The sequence below is a fragment of the Ranitomeya imitator genome, chromosome 7 (assembly GCF_032444005.1).
Source record: "Ranitomeya imitator isolate aRanImi1 chromosome 7, aRanImi1.pri, whole genome shotgun sequence".
Lineage (NCBI taxonomy): Eukaryota > Metazoa > Chordata > Amphibia > Anura > Dendrobatidae > Ranitomeya > Ranitomeya imitator.
Genome location: NC_091288.1, coordinates 31302584 through 31324554, shown reverse-complemented (window position 1 = coordinate 31324554; position 21971 = coordinate 31302584). Strand labels below are relative to the sequence as shown.

Here is a 21971-nt window from a genome sequence, read left to right as displayed (position 1 = left end):
CTTGTATCTCTTCCCCATTATCCCGTAGAATGTGTCCGCAAGGACAGGGTCCTCTCCCCTGTGCACCAGTCTGTCACTGTAAATTTACTGTTAACGATATCTATAACCCTGTATGTAACCCCTTTCTCATGTACAGCCCCATGGAATTAATGGTGCTATATAAATAAATAATAATAATAATAATGGTGGATCCTGTGTTATAGAGGTGTTATCAGTCATTGTACAGGAGGAGGAGGAGGTGAGATGTGACATCACCTACTGTGAATGGTGGATCATGTTCCATACACTGGATATAGTGCTTTATTATTGGCTTCTCAGTGCCCCTTCTCCCTGATGAGATCTCACACTGCTCAATACAAGCTGCAGCTGTCAGGCATGCAAGGTGGGTGGAGACTAAATACATTTGGGACTCATGAACTTTCTCATTCTATAGCTGGACTGAAAAAAGCTCATTGTAATATTAGGATTATACAGCCTCGCTGGGATGAATTTTTAAAGTAAAATCACCAGCTTCATCAAGTCTAATAGATCTATTTATCAACGTATGCAGACAGATCCACTATGGTGGACCAGCGGTGGACACCGCGTTCGTATACGCCACTATGGCATGCAGCACTCTATCTATATACAGGCCCTATTACCATCGTTCCGAACTTCAAAAAGTCTCTTGATCTAGTGATCTACTACCGAAACTATTGATCCACCCAGTCGAATTGAATCAATGTAAACTGTAACTGAGGAAGGTCTGAAGCAAGACCGAAACGTTTTACTACAGTGAACAACATTAAAATCCTGTTTGAGCACTTAAGATGAGTGCCGGGTTTACTTAATATAGATCCACTATGGTGACAGATCCACGGCAGAGTTAAGTTACGTTCACATTTGCATCTTTGGGCGCAGCGTCTTTGACGGATATCGACGCAAGGGGGCCGCATGGACATGCGCCGGTATGCGTTGTCAAGCGTTGTACGACGCATGCGTCATTTTGGCGCACCAGCCAGGGCATAAACGACGCTACATGTTGCATTTTTCCTGCATCACATTTCCGATAAGCAATGCATGCGACACACTTGCGTCGTAAATGCGCCAAAAAAAACACATTGTCTATGTATAACGCATAGGGCGCAGGTGCCTGCGTTGACCCGCGTTGGTCGACGCATGCGCCTTTTGAGTAAAATGCAAGTGATGAACTGTCTTGACACTTTTTTGGGCGTTTTTAATCTTCAATTGTATAATAACATTTTAGGACAACGCATGCGTCAAAAAACGCTGCGTTGTGTATGCGTTTGACATGCGTTTTGCATTGCGTCGACGATGTTGCGTCCAAAGACACAAATGTGAACGTAACTTTACTTAGTGGGTGTCCCAGCTTTGTTTTGAGTTTATGGTTAAGGGAACTTGCTAACAAGAAGGAAATTTTGAAAGTGGAAAGCCTCTTTAAAGAGGATTTGTCCCAGTTCAAAAATGTCCCAGTTTTTGCTCCTACTTTATTCCCATGTCTCCCCTGTATGTTCCGTTTTATTCTGTGCAAACCCCCCATACGGTTCCAGGGATAAGGGCTTTTTATTTAGTGGTAATTTTCATGGTCTTTACTAAGTGGGTGTGGTTCACAAGGTTCCCTGGGGGCATGTGATCCGCATAATTATCCTATTTGGCCACACCTCCTTAGTAAAGACAATGCAAATCAACACAAAATAAAAAAGCCCTCATCTCTGGAAATTTCCATAAATATAACTCTTCAGTATCACTTCCATCAGAAAGTACAGATCTCTCCACAGAGGAAGTGATGAAATCTGGACACTACCGTAATTCTGATGTTCTCTGAAGTAGTATAATATTTATAGACAATATTTTCTGTCTAATATCGAACCAATGGAACAACCAGAGAAAAGATATTCCTTTTAGGCTATGTGCACACGTATTTGTGAGGGCTGCAGATTTGATAAATCCTCGGGGCACAAACACTGCGTTTTTTCCTGCGGATTTATTGCGGAATTACCGCGGATTTAGTGTGGTTTTTGTGCGGATTCCACTGCGGTTTTACAGTTTTCTATTATGGAGCAGGTGTAAAGCCGCTGCGGAATCCGCACAAAGAATTGACATTCTGCGGAATGTAAACCTCTGCGTTTCCGCGCGTTTTTTTCCGCAGCATGGGCACTGCGTTATCCGTTTCCCCATAGGTTTACACTGAACTGTAAACTTATGGGAAACTGCTGCGGATCCGCAGCAAAATCCGCAACGTGTGCACAGAGCCTCAAGGTCCATTCTTAAAGAGCAAACCTCAAAATGAGTGTAACACAGAAAAGGTCTCTAGTGACAAATGTACAAAGTCACATCACAGCTTTAATTTTTTCCAGTGCAGCTTTAAGTGGGATTTTCTCCTATGGAAAGAGTCTAAACGTAACGCCCCTATATGCATCTGACGAACGTGGCTCTGATGACCATGTAATGCGTATGGGTCCTCTTGTTTGTGGGGGGAGACAAAGGTGTCCAATTTAGGACTCGCTATTCTTTTGTTCTCGGTCATATAAGTCAGGGAGGTCTAGCAGTGGGTCTCTTATAGAGAACACAGGAGTGCTCGATATTGGGCCCACACTGATCGCTGAGGGTTTCATCACTGGGACCACCAGCGATCCCGACAACAGGGCTCTCCTGAACGTAGCGGAGGTCGAACATTCACACCTCTGCTCCACATTCTCTATGGAAGTGCCAAAAAAAAGCAGAGTACAGGGCTCTCTCACCTCTGCAGAGCCCCATTATTGGGATTACTAAGGGTCACAGCAATCCATAAGTTAGGACAGGGGATAATTTGGCATCTTGGTAAAACTCCTTTAAGGAACGATGGCGAATTTGTGATCGCATGCTATTAGCAACAAGACCCGTTGAGGAGCTGTTCCATTGGTGGGTCACGTATCTCCAGCAATTCAGTCTTAGGGCGCAGTCAGTCGCCCAAATAAATCAGTCCGAGATCGGAACCCAGTGGCCGGACTGGCCGGCTGTCTCCCGACCTGACCTTGACGGTTGAATAGAAATACATGAAGCGGTCATGCTCGGATATGGACAGCCGCCGGCCAGTCCATGCACTGCGCACCGATCTTGAAACAATTTGTACGGAGGTCTGACTGCACCCCAAGACTGTAGACAGACATGTATCAGTAGAACATAACACGAAACTGGATATTTTAGGAAACAAGGTTCTAATAAAGGTTCTTCATATTCTGGAGCCTTGAAATTCAGTGACTAATTATGAGATCAAATCAATCCACGTTGCACTCCATTAACACCCCCATCATACAGACTGTATAATTACTAGACCTTTATGCAATATTTTCTTTATCATAAGGAAGTAAACAACTTTCAGACATTATGTGATTAGCGTTTCCATACCTGCTGATCTCCAAGGAAATGACTTCTCTGTAGAGCTGAAAAACGAAAAAAAAGAGGAATCTTAATGAACAGTCAAACTGCCAAGTATCGGCTCAACGTGAACAGAACATGGAGAAAATATTAGTAGAACACCATTACCGCAATGCCCAACCACTTCCCTAAATACCTGACATACATGGGAGCTGGAATCAGCTTTATTGCCATGAGCATCAGCTCTGCTTTCTGCCGGGGCCAGGTTATTACAACAGTTCCTAATCACCATGCTTTATTAGGAAAGCTGTAAAGGGTTTATCTTTGGGATCAATATCAGATTGGTAGGGATCAGACACTTGGGTGCTGGGTTTTAGCTCCCACTGAAGTGGAGCTAGAGCGTCTACACCAGGGGTGGGCAATTAATTTTGCCATGGGGCCGCATGAGAAAGTGGGATGGTTTTAGAGGGCCGAACTAATATAATTACCATATTTTTCGGACTATAAGATGCACCGGACCATAAGGCGCACCCCAAATTTGGGGAGAAAATTGCAGAAAAAAAGATTTTTTATAAGATGGGTGTCCGTCTTATTGTCCGAATTTACAGTATCTTACGGTAAGATTCTTACCTGAGGGCTGGCGGTGGCAGAGCAGGGTCACAGGAGGCATGTTGTCGGCAGAGGTGGGGTGATGCGGTGTGGTGTGCACCTGAGCAGGGTCCCTTCCTGCTTAGGCGGGCGACGCAATGGCCTGGTGTCCATGGGGGGGTTGCAGCAGTGGTGTGGCGATTTCAGAGGTGCGGTATGGCGTGCGCAGGGTCCCTTCCACCGGTGAGGTGACGCAGCGGCCCGGAATGCAATGTGAGCAGCAGAGCGGGTTTGAATATCGGTGGCGGCGGCCATCTTCCCGATGGAGTGCTCTGCTTCACGGGGCTTCAGGAAAATGGCCGCGGGAGGCAGATGGAGATCGCGGTGCCAATTTTCCTGAAGCCGGGATCTAAATCTGCAAACTCGGCTTCAGGAAAATGACCGCCGCGATCTCCATCTGCGCACATTTTCCTGAAGCCACGTGAAGCAGAGCACTCCATCTGTGCACGTGCGGCCTCGGGAAGATGGCCGCCGCCACCGATAAACAGGTAATCAACCTGGCCTTCACTCCAGCTGCCAGTGGTCCTCCTCAGAAGCGGCTGGCCGAGCTGTGCCGGGGGCGGCTGTCAGAAGTGACAGCTAGCTGGCGGGCCGCTTAAAATCATCAGGCGGGCCGGATGCGGCCCGCAGGCCGCATCTTGCCCAGGTCTGGTCTACACAGTGCCCGGCACTCGGGTGTTGTGGCTCCATGCAATATTTACTTCCGGCCGTTGCGGAACCTGCTTTTAGCCGATTGGTTTGGTGCGGAGTGTCTATCCGATATGGAGTATCTCACCTGAAGATAAGCCCTGGATAGCAGATTTGAAGTGCTCTAGTGATTCTTGGAGAAGACTTGACCCACGACCCCATGTCAAAATTAATGTGTCACGGATCTTGAAACAGATTTACACCGATTTCAAAGCAAAACCTGCAAGATACACTCGTCCCAGTGCAAATCCTCATCATTGTGCAGACAAGTGTATATTTGGGCTTTGTGTGCCACGGGCCGCACTCTGACCCATTATAGCCAGTGGACTAGTGCACAGCAGTAAAAAAAAAAAATATCATAGCAGAATGGATAGTAGTGCGCGCTATGGAAGACGCTCCAGCACCCGTCTGCAGTGCACATACAGCCGTCAACAATTTGCAGACTCTAGGTTGCATTTGGAGCCTATACTATATGCAGGATATATACTTTAACCTATGGTTTCTTGACTATCTACATTTTAAAGGCTCTTTGCACATTGTGGAGTGCCGATACTCCTTATATTGGCAAGTGGAAGCCCCATACTGGCACTGCAGCTACCCCAGACAGAACCCAGGCTCTTAGAGGAAAAATAACCCTTCTCTCCCCCGTCATCGTATAAAATGTCTCCGGCTGCAAAGGAATAAAAGATACTGATCCATCTATAAAAATTCCTGTCTCTGGGTGACATCCTCCGCGAGAATACACATTAACTCAGGACACAATAGACGTCAGTGTCTGCCAGGCTCGCATGCTGACATTAGGGTTTTTTCTTTTGCCTATAAATGACACCTTAGCAGCCAGGCTCACTTCTCCGCCGATAGATGGGGGCGGAGGGAGGAGAATCAGTTTCTTAAGAAACGTGTTTTTTATTGGAATCCCACGCTCAAAAGTGGTCTACAAACCAGCCGTTTCCAGTGTAGGTTTATAGACGGCTATCCAGACAAGAAATGGTTCCTAAAGATTACCATAAAGCTTGTCCGATGTCTAGCGCCCATTATCCCTCTGTCTGGGAATCCCTCTATGGGCCTGTCCACCCCTGAAGGCCCGTGATGTACAAGCGAAACCAGTCTATGGCGTTCCATTGTCAGACAGAGGGCAAACAAGGGTTTATTTTGGCCTCCACTTGACAGATAGAGCACATACCACCAAAAAAGAAAAAGTTTGGGAAAAACGTAAAATATTCTATTTTGTCCAGTAACATCCGTACCAAGCATTACAAAAGTCTATGAAGCATCCATTAAACAGACACCTTTATAGGCAATGGGTGATCGGCACCTAACAGCGCCATCCTTCTCACCGCTATAATGACGTCTGTATAATGGATATATCACAAAAGACAATTGAAAAGCTCTTGTTACGGATGCCCGATAATGTTCACACTCTTTCCCGCTGTACGCATTGAAAGACACTCAGTATGTCAACAAGTTCTTATTCTTCCTTGAACACATACAGGTTCTCACATATGCATTTCTTTTACCCTTTGTCATTTTCACTGAAAAAAATATTACAAATTATACATGCTGCTATTTTTTCGGTAAAATGATGACCACCGTAAGGGAAATCCAATGGGCTTCATCATACACAATGAGGCTCTACTGGCACCGTCAACATCGGTCAAGTGCATTCTTGGTGAACTCCATTTTTCTCTTTCCTAGATTGAAGAGGAAGACACAATTCTACATTCAGGTGTGAATTCAGCCTAGAAAAAGTGTCTTATTAGCCTGCAGAAAAGATCTAAAAAGTGGACACCAAAACAGGAGACCAACCAATCTGCTAACGTAGTAAACAGTCAGATGTAAGGTTGACCGGTCTTTGAAAGCTCACCGAAAACCATCATTTCCAATGAGATGATGACTAACACTGCAAAAACGTAAATTAAAAATAAAAAAGATGACGGTTACTGGAGGACCCAAGGTCAAACATGGGTCATGTAAGAAGGACATTGCATCAGGATGAGGGTTATTGCTGGCCATAGTCCAGTTGGCTGCATTAGTCGTGTGACTCAATTACTCACTCTTCTAAAGCTTCCTATAGGTATTAAACAACCTGCTAAAGTCTACGGCCTACTGGGGATTTTAGGCAAGCCCAATGTCCTCATAGACCATGCCTTTCAAAACAAAGCCCCTGGAGCTTTTCTACTGGCCAGGAATTGGCTCCAGGTGCCCCTTGAAAAAAACGTGGGTAACCAGACTGCTGCATGGAGAATGTAGGATTAGGGTGGTCATTGAGATGGATGGCCATTGTCTTAATACAAGGACTGCTCAAGACTGCCAGAACAGGGGCTTCTTTCTGGCTCATAAAGGGGGGTCCGGAGCAGTATCTCTTCACGAGGCAACCTCTTCAGTTGGCCATTTGGATTTTTCCAATCATTCTGGAAACAAGTGGTGCCAGAAATGTTTCGTTTTTGCAGAAAGGGCTACACTTTTGCCCATAGGTTACATCTGGAATCCATAATCTGCAATATCAAACACAACCCATGTATACGAGTGGCGCAGTTTCTGAAAAGAAGAAGCTTTTTTATTTCCTTATAGAATTCTAGAGGTTTTCTTAATCGAGGTATGCAGTGGGAGCTTCCATTATAGAACATTACTAGTAAACATCAACTCTGGCCTCTTCTATTAAAGAAGCCCTCCTCCCATCAATTTTTTTAATCTATTAATATATTGCAGTCATCATATTATATAGCACTGTCTACGTATAATTGCTCATCTTTCCTTTCTACCCAGATAATTAATCTCTTTTCCATTAGGTCTATGACATCACGTGATTAATAACTAGCTGAATCATTCTAAGCTCTATGTAGAAACAGGAGGTCAATTCTCTCTATGAGTCATGAGTCACTGCAAAAGTCCCTGGTAGGGGGAGGACCATCCTCCCCCAAACAGGGACTTTTGCAGTGACTCATACACCATGCAGCTGGGTCAGGGAATGATAAATGAAGGGACAAGAGACTTCTTGTTTCTACATAGAGCAAAGAGAAGAATTAATTGGGTAGAAAGGAAAAATGAGCAATTGTAAGTACACAGTGCTGTATAATATGATGACTGCAATATATTAAGAGGATAAACACTTTGATGGGAGCAGGAGGAGGGCTTCTTTAAGTTATAATGTTAGGAATTTTGCAGCTTTATATCACTGTCTAACCATGAGCTATGGTATAGAATGCGGGGATTTCAGACTCAGTAATAAAGGAAATAGGAACATTGATTGCATTCTCGCTTCTGTTTTCTCACTTACGGGGGGCACGGAACAGAGGTGACCTCATTTACTGATAATCGCCTGCCGCCTGCATCAATCCCAGAGACATCATTGCTCAAGGAGAAGGTGCTGGCGAGGAAAGGAGGAAGGAGAGTGGCCACCGGATAATTTCACTATAAGTTATTAATGACCCGCGGTACCTCCGCTATACGGATTTCTAAAAATATTTGCAGAAGCGAATGTTCTGTTCTCTGTAAAAGTTTTATTATTGGGGAAATATTAACGTCCAAACCAATTAAAGCGAAGGTAATGGAGATCAATATCCTCACAATATCTAACAATTAGCAAAGGAAGAGAGAAAACTTTATGTTTATTTAAAAGGAACGATACACCAATAAGTAGGAGTATAACGTTTGGGCCTTATTATTGGCTTTTAACCATTTTTGGAGGGCCGACAACTAAAGAAAAACTGCAATGTCACCATTTTTGTCCCCTCTTTATTATATGGTAAAATGTGGCAATCGCACGCATTTAGTTTTCGTTTAAACATGATTAATGGAGGAAAAACGTGCTTTGTGTCGCAGGGTCCTGAAAGCCATTTCATGTCTTTTGCAGGGGGAGTTTGGTTGTTGGTAGAATATTGTACTACCTATTTATGATTTTATTTTATACAAGGGTCACTTAAAAAGTAACAGTAGTTTGAATTTTTCTTTCATAAATCCTGGACTGACGTTTCATTGTCACATTTTTTGTTTCATGGGTAAAATCAGTCTTCCGTGAATACAGACTTTCCCATTACTGAAATAAGAGGTGACCATTGCTGCTGATGAAAATCTATGGAGAGGGAGGAGCTAGAAGCAGAGCTCCTCCCTCAACCCGCCTACTTAGAATCGTATCAGTAGCACCTGCCATCTCCTAAGTAAACAGGAGGACCTTTGCCTGTAGCTCCTCCCTCTACATAAAATCTCACCAGCAGCAACAGTCATCTCCTATGTAGAGGGAAGAGCTAGAAGCATAGCTCCTCCCTCGGAGTTGGCAGATGCTACTGATGAGTACACGTAAAGAGGGAGGAGCTCTGCCCCTAGCTCCTCCCTCTACATAGAATCTAATCAGCAACAAGTCATCTCCTATGTAGAGAGAGGAGCTAGATCTCCCTCCTTTTTAGAAGATCGCAGTTGCTACTGATGAGATTCTAAGTACACGGGAGGAGGGAGGAGCTCTGTCTCTAGCCCCTCCCACCACATAGAATCTCAAAAGCAGCAACAAGTCATCTCCTATGTAGAGAGAGGAGCTAGATCTCCCTCCTTTTTAGAAGATCGCAGTTGCTACTGATGAGATTCTAAGTACACGGGACGAGGGAGGAGCTGTCTCTAGCCCCTCCCACCACATAGAATCTCAAAAGCAGCAATGGTCGTCTATTTAGAGGGAGGAGCTCCAAGCAATTACTCTTCAAGGCAATAAAAATATCAGATCAGTAGATTCCACTTTTGCCATGAAATATACGGTGTAAATTATCGCAATTTCACATGCCATTCGTATCAAATGTGTCTATTTGGAATATAATGCAATAAAGTTTAAAACAGAAGAAAAATATTCTTCTACTTTTATGTGTGTGGGGGGGAATAAGGATGGCTTTTTTTTTTTTTATAAAAATTTCTTGAAAATATGTTTTTTTTTCTCCCACCTATGGGACTAGAATCTCTGGATCACTTGTGTAATGCTTTGCAATATATAATTAGAGTTTATAGCTTTTATATGCTCGTTCTGAGTCCAGAAAATGTCATGTTATCGGCAGCACATCACATGTTTGCATAGGAAGATGTGCTGCAGAGAATTTTTTTTTTCCCCTCTTGCTTAAAAATAATCCCAAAGAACAAGTGTTCGTCAGCCTGTTCTGATTATTTTGAAACAGGCGTTCCAACACCTGCTCATTTCCAGATTATTGGGTCCTCAAAATGGGTCTCTAGCATTTTATGAACGCTCCTGAAACGGTGTTATAAAAATCACACAGAGAACACAGGGGTTAATCTCATACTAATTAGCTCCATCTTCACCTGGAGCTTGGCGGAAGCCCCACTATGGGGGTGCAGATTACCGATCCCATGTGTAACCGCTGTCAGTGCATTGGGGGGGGGGAGGCTCCTGCTGCAGTCTGCTTTCTTATAGCCCCACCCGAGGCAGTGCAGGAAGGACAGCATTGGTAATTTATGAAAGAGGCCTCTTTTGAGCGTATTTGCATTAAAGTAGAGCACTCCTTTTATCTGTATAATATAATAAAGACCATGACACAGAAGACACGGCGGCCATTGCACTGCGGAGTCAATTCTACAAGCAAAGCAGCGCTCATCATCGGATCCAGCGAGTCAATTCTTACACATTTGGACGTTGAAATTTGCAAATTGCACAAATCCCAAGGTAAAGCAGAAGACAAGGTTACAGATTTGTAAGAATCAAAGCGGAATCTTCTCCGTGTGAATTCATTGTACGAAAACCTACAAAAGAGTAAAGACACGTCCGGACTCTGACTAAGCCTGGAAAACTGTTTTATGTCAGGGACGGCTAAACTCAGGCAAGGAAGCCGAAAAAAAATCAGCACCAGCACTTTCCCAATTTACTTTCTGCAGGTTGAGAACACAGAGATCCATATCTACCATTTTATAAAGAAAAATTGATTACCCCCCCTCCCCCCCACCGGCTGTTATTGAAGATGGTGCAGCAATGACTGAGAGCGGCAGAGATCAGATAGTCAAATATCCCGGATTTGAAGTCTTACTACTGATGGGAGTTTGCAAATTTTTTTGATATTTAAAAAAAAAAGAAGAAGAAATGAAATGGCATTGCCCGGGACTTCGACATTGATCATCTAGCCCGGATTTTGATTTAATTAAAATCAAATCACTGGTGGTCCAATAGTTGGGACCTCAACCAATCAGCTGTCGGCAGATCCCACAGTGGAAAGAAGGACACAAAAATGGAGTCGGAAAAAAAAAAATCAGCTCCTGACACTATGTAGTGGTCATTCCTGGGTACTGCAGCTCAGATCTCATTCACATTAATGGGAGCTGAGCCGCCGTACCCAAGAGCAGCCTCTTGTAGTGTTTGGGGGTGTGGTATTCCCACACCGTACACTTTGTACTTTTTCTATCCGTGGGATAACAGCAGGGATGGCGGGTGTCAGATCCTCGCCATTCTGATATTTATGACCTCTCCAAAATCAGCATAGCTTTCGGCCATCTCCAGCAGTCCTATAGACAATGAATGAAGCGAAGGTGCGATTGCTTGACCTCCGTTCCTTTCAGAAGGGTCGTTCTGAGAATAGGTGGAGATCCCAAAGGTTGGACCTCCTACTTTTGTGAGGACAGGGGATAACTTTCTAAACTTTAAAGAAGTTGTCTAAAACCATAAAAAAACCATGCCAGTCTTCTTCAAAAACTATGCCCCACCTGCCTACAGGTTGTATGTGGTACTGCAGCTCAGCCCTACTCACTGCCTCAGGAGTAAACCATGGTTTTTAGTATCATTTAATAGCTCTATAGGCGTTTGCTCGGAATTTCATATCGAGAACGTTCTCCTAGGACAGGACATAGGTCATTAATATCATAACAGATGGAGTCGGATACTCAGCATGAAGCTCGCAAAGTCCAACTGCAAATATATTGGACTTAAAGGGGTATTCTCAAGTTTGAAAGCTATCTCCTATCTGTGGGAGAGGGATTTACAGATTGCTGGAGGTCTGACCGTTGGGACCACCACCCATCCAGAGATCCGTGGCTCTACAGAGCCCCATCTGAACCGAGCCGTAACTGACAATGTATATCGCCGCTCCATTCATTCTTATAGGAGTGTCGGAAAACCAGCCAAGCACAGCGCTCGTCTATCGCCGGTGTATGGAGAACGAATGGAGCGACGGTGCGGATAAAAATCGGCAACCGCTCCATTCACAAGGGGCTCTCCAGATCCCAGTTTCTCAGGATCAGTGGGGGAATCCAGCAATCAGACCCCCAGAGATTGTGAAGGATATTATCGCCTATTCCCCACCCCTCTAATAACCCAATTCCCTTAACTCCAAACGCAGTATTCTCTTACAGAGGGACACCTGTTAAAGGGCATTTGTTTTCCAGCTCTTTAACAAAAAAGTGGCGTAATCCCGAGCCAAAAGAATTGTGAAAAATCCCAAAGTTGTCCCAGGACGGGCTGTTCCACCCATGCATCATTTGGATATGGAAATTTTGGCTTCAATAGATGCAAATTATATTGAATATTAATTTTCCCTTGGCAATATAAAAACACTTATTCAGCTGTACATATACAGACAAGCAAAGCAAGGAGTCAAAAACAACCACATTGTGCATCAATGGATTGGCGTCCAGATGGCAACTTGGTGGAAGCCATTTCCTGCTCCTGAAAGTTTTATCTGCGGAGTGCACTCCGAGCATCTGACAGAACGTCATTAAAGTGTCACCCACGGGATAACGTCATCCCCGCAGCACATCGAGCAAATAACGGGCCGAGCGCAGAACAAGTGTAGCGCATCTGCTTTACAGCTCCGCTGCGCCGCGCCGAGACCCGCAGTAAAGTGCCCGGCGACAGAGGTTTCTTGCTCGATGCCAGTTATTCTCACCTCCCTTTTATTATCAATCAAAAGCAAAGAGGATCATAATATAAAGAGGCTTTAATTAAAAGAATGCAATATTAACAAGGGCTTGGCGATGTGACAAGGCGCAGAGTCTCGATATGGATTGTTTCACCTAAAACCGCATTACAGCGGGTGCACTAGCGATTTGATGCCTACAGGCGACAAGCCGATCATCGGTCAATGGCCAGTTTAGATCAACCGACCATACTTTATAGCAAGTTATCAGCAGCACAAGTTCTGATTACACTGGATGATGTGCTGCCGAGAAAGATCATTTTAAAGACGACTGACAACATATTTAAAGGGGGCAATATAAGCAACGGTAACCAGCGTTCTTCCATTTCCCAATTAAATAAGCCCTAACTTTCAATGGTTTGTTAATTAATCACCTGTACAGATTTCAAAATACAAATTGCATACATCACTAAATAGATCTTTTTTTCACCTGTGGAGGCTGGTGTACTAGCTTTGAAAATACATGTCCGGATAATGGTATAAACCGGATATTAAAATGAAGATTTTACAAATCCAGCTAGAAACTTGAGAGCGGATCTCAAAATTCTTAAAATGTTCATATAAAGAATAATACAGCCATTCTGACCTGGATGTATAGAGCCAATACACCAGCCTCATCAGGTCCTAAGAGATGTATGTAGTTTCTATTGTGAAATCAGCTTCAAAACAAACCTGAAGAGACAGTGGCACATCAGAGGAAATGAATGGGGACCAAAGAAATTGTGCTATTGGAAAGTGCCTTTCCCTGTTCTCCTCTAACAAAGTGGAAATATGTACAATATGAATTTGCGCAAAAACACCTGCAACAAATACAACAAGACTTCGAATTGGGGACCCTCATGTATCACCCACAAGAAAAGTTTTCTTCATTTATTTTTGTAGAATGTGGACTAAATCAAGTATAAATATTCCAAGTTGCTTCACTAAAGGCAAACAACAGCTATTGTTCCTACACATCATTTCCATCTCAATTGACTTACTTAAAATAACTCGAAGCTGTACCATAATAGCTCAACGTAACTACCATGTTTGAGACTGTCATAAGATGGACCCCAGGTTCATCCATCATCTGTGTCATAAGGTGGTAATAGTGTCCACCATCATGGTGTATCATAAGGTTCTCCCCAGATTCATCCATCATGTGTCAAAAGGTGGTCTTAGGGTCAACCATCATTGGGTCAACCATCATTGTGTATCAGAAGGTGGTCCACAGGGTCACCCATTCTCTGTGTGTGTGTGATAAGCTGGTACCTATGGTCAACCATCATCTGTGTGTCATAAGATGGTCCTCAGATTAATCCATCATAAGGTTGTCCCTAGGGACAACCATCATCTGTACGTCATAAGGTGGTCCCCAGGTTTATCCATCCTCTGTGTGTCATGAGTTGGTCATAGGGTCAACCATTATCTGTGTATCATAAGATGGTCCCTGGGTTGATCCACCCTCTGAGTCATAAGGTAGTCCCAGGTTTCATCCATCCTCTGTAAGTCATAAGGTGGTCCCTGGGTTCATTCATAATGCGTAATAAGAAAGTCCTAAAGTTCATCCACTCTCTATGAGTCATAAAGTGGTCCCCAGGTTCGTCCATCCTCTGAGTTATAAGGTGGTCCCTGGGCTCATCCATCCACTGTAAGTCATAAGGTGGTCCCTGGTTTTGTCCATCTTCTGACAGTCATAAGGTGGTCCCTGGGTTCATTCATAATGCGTAATAAGGACATCCTAAAGTTCATCCACTCTCAGCGGATGGATGAACCCAGGGACCATGTTATTACTCAGAGTGGATGAACTTTAGGTTGTCCTTATTACGCATTATGAATGAACCCAGGGACCACCTGATAACTCAGATGATGGACGAACCTGGGGACCACCTTATGACTCACAGTGGATGGATGAACCCAGAGACCACCTTATAACTGAGAGGATGGATGAACCCAGGGACCACCTTATGGCTCAGAGTTATAAAATGGTCTCTGGGTTCATCCATCCACTGAGAGTCATAAGATGGTCCCCAGGTTCACCCATTTGGGCTATGCTGGTGATATCTATGTATGCCGCCCGCTTCATTTCGGAATAGATCCCGGAGAACACTCCACATTATGCAATGCTTTCATTTCTACGTCTCAAGAAAATCTATTATTCCTCCGCAACCCCGTTCTGTGTTACCAGAGACGCTCCCTTCAGTTTACTGTGTATTGTCCTTGAGTCATTAAGTCTTCATACTAGCTGCCCGCTAAGTGCAAAGGATGAATAATGTGGTTAATAACGCAGTGGTCGGGGTGGCTGCCTCCTCGCTTCTGACTATACTGGAAGAGCACACGATTATCACTCTGCTAATCATCGGTCCCTGCAGCCTCGGGACGAGACCAGGCGAAGCTATTCACTTACCAAGAAAAATGGGAGATTAACACAAAGACACGTTAGAGAAGGAGACATGGTCGGGGTAAAGATACCATCTAGTACTCCGCAGAAGATCCAGCCCAGGAATAGCTATGGGACCACTGCTTAAGCCAAGGTTGTAGGAGACCGCTGCAGATAATCCAGGACTGGCTCCTTTCCTGCAATAGTTATATCATGGGCACATAAAAGCCGAGAGTGAATGTGATGCCATCTTACAGCTCATGAATCAATGAATTCAGAAGAAAACTAGATGTAGAAAATATATTTTCTCTTCTTCCAATAAAAACTGAGAAATATAGATAAAGAATTCCTCTGCTTGTGTCCCAGGAAATAAGTGTTGTCCTTGTGTCTGGCAGTAGGACAACTGACTGCAGCAGGAGTCCTGACCAATGACATGATTGCTCAACTCAGCTCAAATTGGAAGAGATCAGGGGTAATCAGTGCACACCGGGATTTCTAGTTTGTAGTGAAAGTAAATTCAGGAAACATTCCTCATTTGGAAGCTTTTGGATGAGTTTTTTGCTTTCTGCAGCAGTTCTGAAGAGTCTTTGAGGGGTCTTCAAAGTCGTCAAAGAAGCGACATTCATTCATTCGACATTGGACTTCTTTTCCAAAACCTGAGGAGGGGAAAAAAACCTCCACAGACTAAACATATGAACAGCAAAGTAGTTTTGCAAAAGAAATTAATGGAAAGATAGAAAAACCGGCTTCTAAACAATACTTGAAAAAATTCCGTGTGCACATACCTGCACATCGTCTTGTAGAAGTCTTGCAAAAATCACTAATTTCCACAGACACTAAGTTACCGTAGTTTAGTTTTTGTAAACATTCAAATCCAAGTTTATTGTTCCCTTCTATAAGTACAATCAGTCAAGAACCCAGACAACTGTTGTGTAACAATAACTTTTAACAGGCTATGCCCACCTTATGTTATGGGATGACCCCAGGATATTCCAATATGATCGGTGGTAGTCGGACCTCTAGGATTCTTTCATAGATCTAAAAACTTTTCTAAGGATTGGTGGGCTCCCATCAGAGAGAACCCCCCTGACCGTTGTTACATTCAGATGGCCATAATGTGGCCAAATGTAAAAGTGTCCACATCCAACTAAACCACATTAAAGGCCACCATACACGTTAAATTATAGGCGGCTGAAGTCACCAATAATCAGCGACAGTGGTTGACACTGATCTGTTAGGGGGACTCTCCCATGATAGATGATGTCATGGAACTTCAGTGGATGATGCTTTGGGTCTCTAAAAGATAAACCAGGGAGAACTCTGACAGTGGATCCCGGATAGAGAAGACAGGAGCTCTCAGCCGACTCATGTGCTCCTGTCTACAGGGGAGAAGGTGGTCGGCTGAATGATGGTATGGGGAGATTAGATCCACAAGTCCAAGCACGCTAGCAGTGTTAGGACAGTAATGAATGTAGACAGCAGGGCTCACCACAATGTAGTATCAACATTTCCCCACGTGTATAAAGAGGACCGCATTTTGTGGCTTGCTCCCTTTAAATTATACAATAAAAAAAAAACTAAAAACTGCTATCGAAAATTTACAACACACTATAGCTTAATAAAGCAGAAAATGTTATTCCGCTACAACAACGGGGAAAATATCCATAAACTGCATGAAAATAACTATGAAAATAGAACAAAGCTATTGTAGATCGCCGAGGGCCGTGCGCGGATGCAAATGAGATTAAATGCAAAATTGTGATGATCTGTTGCTTTTAAACACTTCAGACACAAGGTACATCACAGCAAGCACCGCAGCGGGTAGAAACCTCAAATGCAAAATATATAACGGAATCTCACAGGTTAATCAGAAATGATAGGTGACTGCAAGACCCCGGCAGGGTACACGAGCGGGGACAGGGATGGTTCCTTAAGGTAATGCTGGTTAATGAAGGTTAACCGTCCTCACACAATGTCCCTCTCTGTATGGCGGCCAACGAAGCCACCAGGAAAATGACAGGCAAATGTGCCGCATTATGACTAAAGAACCGTAACAAAGCTGATTCCATTGATCGGCCGTCCTCACTGCGGACAGGCTTGTACAGCCATTTGTCACGCTGGATGCCATACGCCGGGCTTGCACAGATCGCTGAGTACGCGGTAATGGAGGATCGAGCTATAAGCGGTACAATCTGCTGCGGTGGTGGCCGCTGCTCAGAGTATATGGATTATTAAATACCCACAATTACACCTGGACTAGGTGACAATTTAAAGGGGGTGTCCACCCTTGGAATTTATTTTTTTTCATTATATATTAAAAAGGGCTCATCCAAGACTGCCGTATTTATTTTACTATTGGCCTAAAAAATAACAGGACGGTAGTTACTACAGAGGCAACTGTCTGTTCTACCTGAACACAGTGAAGTTCCTGCTATTCACAGGTGTCAGGTAAATTGGCGATTGAGGGATAGTGTGGGGGAGTCTATATTCAAATAAAGTGGTTTTTTTTCTGTGTGCATTTTAATTTTTTATTACTGGGTTAATAACGGAGGTGGGGGGTGGGGGGTTGTCTGACACCTCTCCACTAACCCCAGGGGTTGATGGCAGCTGTGATTTTTGACAAGTCACAGCTGACATCAACCTCAACTACTATTTCCACATCACCAAGAAAATTGGGAAGAGGCGGGCAAAGCGCCAGAATTGGCACATCGAATGTGATATGCCAATTCTACGGTGACTGAGGGCTATTATTTTTAGGCTGGGAAGGGCCAAATAACCAAGGACCTTCCCAGCCTGATAAAATCAGACAACTGAGAGCGGATATTATCATTATTGAAAATGTAAAGAGAAAAACAACATACAGTCAAAAGGAACTAACTGTGCCAAGAAATATACAGAGAAACAAGCAAAGAATTATCAGGAAATAGAAATATCACTCATAACAATACACGGATAACTCAAACCCTTAGAATTATACAGGATGAAAAAAATCACCAAAAATTGTTGGAACAGTATCTTTGTTCCAGAGAAGGGGAATGCACGTTCTTGCAGTTGCTCAGCTGTCTGCTTTACCTTGGCTGGTTATTAAAAAATAGAGGTGACCCCAGGCTAAAAACACCTGTGTAAACGTACTACAACATTTGTGCTTTTTTATCTGTGGATTTTCCACCTCTAATGCAAGTCTGTGGGGAAATTCCACACAGAAGACGGAGTGTTCCTGCTAGAGGAACTGACATACTGCGGCTCGGAAACCAGCAACACAGATGATTTTGTGCAGCGTAAAAAAGAAGTACAGTGGGCGGCATGTACTGTACAAACCAACATACGCTGCGTCCAGAATGCTAGTATTACTGATCGTGGGCATGCAGCCTTAGGTTGTCCTAATACATATAAGAAAGAAGACACAAAAGAGCACAGTGAGGCCAAAAATACTCTGTTGTAAAAAAAAAAAAAAAAATCACAGTAATAAGCAAGTGCTAGTCAAAAGATGGAGAAAAGCAGGTTATTTAGTTGATACTTTTTTTGCAAAAAAATGTATACTAAGCTGCTCCACCAATCGTCAAGGTGGCTATACCTAATACCCATATAGAGCAGTCCTAACTAATGTATATAATCCCTATCTGATGTATTTAAAAACCTGATCATCTGTATAGTACCTGTATAAGCAGGGTTCAGAGAGGGAATTTCCATCTTTTGACTAGCACTTGCTTATTACTGTGATTTTTTTTACAACAGAGTATTTTTGGCCTCACTGTGCTCTTTCGTGTCTTCAAGTTTCTTGTTTGTGTGTGAACATGTTCCTACAGACTTGATCAATGTGCAAGTAGCCCATGTGTTTCTGGTTCTATAATTGTTCTCTTGTTTCTACAAGACTGGGGAGTCCACCACTCCTTGTGGGTCATTTGCACTAAAGCTGTTCCATCCAGCATGTCCACATGGATATTCCCTCTCTGAACCCTGCTTATACAGGTACTATACAGATGATCAGGTTTTTAAATACAGTGGGGCAAAAAAGTATTTAGTCAGTCAGCAATAGTGCAAGTTCCACCACTTAAAAAGATGAGAGGCGGCTGTAATTTACATCATAGGTAGACCTCAACTATGGGAGACAAACGGAGAAAAAAAAATCCAGAAAATCACATTGTCCGTTTTTTTAACATTTTATTTGCATATTATGGTGGAAAATAAGTATTTGGTCAGAAACAAACAATCAAGATTTCTGGCTCTCACAGACCTGTAACTTCTTCTTTAAGAGTCTCCTCTTTCCTCCACTCATTACCTGTAGTAATGGCACCTGTTTAAACTTGTTATCAGTATAAAAAGACACCTGTGCACACCCTCAAACAGTCTGACTCCAAACTCCACTATGGTGAAGACCAAAGAGCTGTCAAAGGACACCAGAAACAAAATTGTAGCCCTGCACCAGGCTGGGAAGACTGAATCTGCAATAGCCAACCAGCTTGGAGTGAAGAAATCAACAGTGGGAGCAATAATTAGAAAATGGAAGACATACAAGACCACTGATAATCTCCCTCGATCTGGGGCTCCACGCAAAATCCCACCCTGTGGGGTCAGAATGATCACAAGAACGGTGAGCAAAAATCCCAGAACCACGCGGGGGGACCTAGTGAATGAACTGCAGAGAGCTGGGACCAATGTAACAAGGCCTACCATAAATAACACACTACGCCACCATGGACTCAGATCCTGCAGTGCCAGACGTATCCCACTGCTTAAGCCAGTACATGTCCGGGCCCGTCTGAAGTTTGCTAGAGAGCATTTGGATGATCCAGAGGAGTTTTGGGAGAATGTCCTATGGTCTGATGAAACCAAACTGTAACTGTTTGGTAGAAACACAACTTGTCGTGTTTGGAGGAAAAAGAATACTGAGTTGCATCCATCAAACACCATACCTACTGTAAAGCATGGTGGTGGAAACATCATGCTTTGGGGCTGTTTCTCTGCAAAGGGGCCAGGACGACTGATCCGGGTACATGAAAGAATGAATGGGGCCATGTATCGTGAGATTTTGAGTGCAAACCTCCTTCCATCAGCAAGGACATTGAAGATGAAACGTGGCTGGGTCTTTCAACATGACAATTATCCAAAGCACACCGCCAGGGCAACGAAGGAGTGGCTTCGTAAGAAGCATTTCAAGGTCCTGGAGTGGCCTAGCCAGTCTCCAGATCTCAACCCTATAGAAAACCTTTGGAGGGAGTTGAAAGTCCGTGTTGCCAAGCGAAAAGCCAAAAACATCACTGCTCTAGAGGAGATCTGCATGGAGGAATGGGCCAACATACCAACAACAGTGTGTGGCAACCTTGTGAAGACTTACAGAAAACGTTTGACCTCTGTCATTGCCAACAAACGATATATTACAAAGTATTGAGATGAAATTTTGTTTCTGACCAAATACTTATTTTCCACCATAATATGCAAATAAAATGTTAAAAAAACAGACTGTGATTTTCTGGATTTTTTTTTCTCAGTTTGTCTCCCATAGTTGAGGTCTACCTATGAAGTAAATTACAGACGCCTCTCATCTTTTTAAGTGGTGGAACTTGCACTATTGCTGACTGACTAAATACTTTTTTGCCCCACTGTACATCAGATAGGGATTATATACATTAGTTAGGACTGCTCTATATGGGTATACCTTGACGATTGGTGGAGCAGCTTAGTATACATTTTTTTGCAAAAAAACGTATCAACTAAATACCCTGTTTTTTTTCTTCCATCTTTTGACTAGCACTTGCTTATTACTGTGATTTTTTTTTTACAACAGAGTATTTTTGGCCTCACTGTGCTCTTTTGTGTCTTCAAGTTTTCAAGCTTCTTGGTGGTGTGTGAACATGTTCCTACAGACTTGTTCAATGTGCAAGTAGCCCATGTGTTTCTGGTTCTATATAAGAAAGAAGGTAGTTCAGATTTAAAAAAAAAAAAAAAAAAAAAAATTTATAATAATATATATAAATATATATATATATATATATATATATAAAGAGAGGCAGCACTCCATAATAAAGTGAAAAAAAGTGGAAGGTTTTAATCGACCCACATAGCCGGGCGACGTTTCAGCTCCATCTGAGCCTTTCTCAAGGCTTGAGAAAGGCTCAGATGGAGCTGAAACGTCGCCCGGCTATGTGGGTCGATTAAAACCTTCCACTTTTTTTCACTTTATTATGGAGTGCTGCCTCTCTTTTTTTCTTTGTGAATTTGGTGCAATCGTTGGATTGATTGCCTGGGGCCTTGCACCCGAAGATAAGTACTAAAGTTGTGCTGTTCCCTTTTTTTCTATCTATCTATCTATCTATCTATATATTTGCTTTCTTCCGTAAACCTTGCTCCACCTATCCATGAGTTGTGCCAGGTATTGCGGCACAAAATAAAATAATTAATACATTATCGTTAGAAACCCAGATAGATGCGTAGATGTGGGTTTCCTTTAAAGTCATTGCCTTCGGAGGCCTTTATTACTTGTCAGTGATGGCGCTCGCCACCACCTCGGCCCTTGTTTTTCCAGTATATGGACGGAGCCCGCAGCGTCGGTGGGATTAGCAGCTGTAGCTATTGTATCTGAAAGGCTTCACCTGCCATTTGTTGAGTTATCACTATTAACTTTGCTTTCTCTTTCACAAGAACTAGGCCTCCAGGCAACACTGACGAACTCGCTCTACAAAAGCCGAGCCCTGTTCACAGTCAACGTCTGGCAGATAATTATGGTGCTGGGCGAAGAGAAGAGTGTGAATTACTCCTATATTAGTTTATAGATTTACGATATAGGTTTATGTGTACGGAGCTAAAAGAATAATTCACAACAACATCTCAGACAACTGCACAATGAGCAATATCCTAAGATCTTTTCATTACTGGGCAGCAACACAGCTCAGGGGAGGGAACGGCGGCACAGGGGAGGCAACGGCGGCTCAGGGGAGGGAACGGCGGCTCAGGGGAGGGAACGGCGGCTCAGGGGAGGGAACGGCGGCTCAGGGGAGGGAACGGCGGCTCAGGGGAGGGAACGGCGGCTCAGG

At 43.5% G+C, this 21971-nt stretch overlaps 1 protein-coding gene across 14 annotated transcripts in view; it reads right to left on the bottom strand.

The window, feature by feature from the left end:
- The window catches only part of PKP4 (plakophilin 4), a 252906-nt gene that overhangs the window by 84087 nt on the left and 146848 nt on the right, over positions 1-21971 (bottom strand). For all 14 annotated transcript variants that reach the window (XM_069732987.1, XM_069732985.1, XM_069732981.1 and 11 more), the window contains one exon: positions 3388-3422. In XM_069732987.1, the coding sequence (XP_069589088.1) occupies positions 3388-3422 (35 nt within the window). The remainder of the gene's footprint in view (positions 1-3387; positions 3423-21971) is intronic.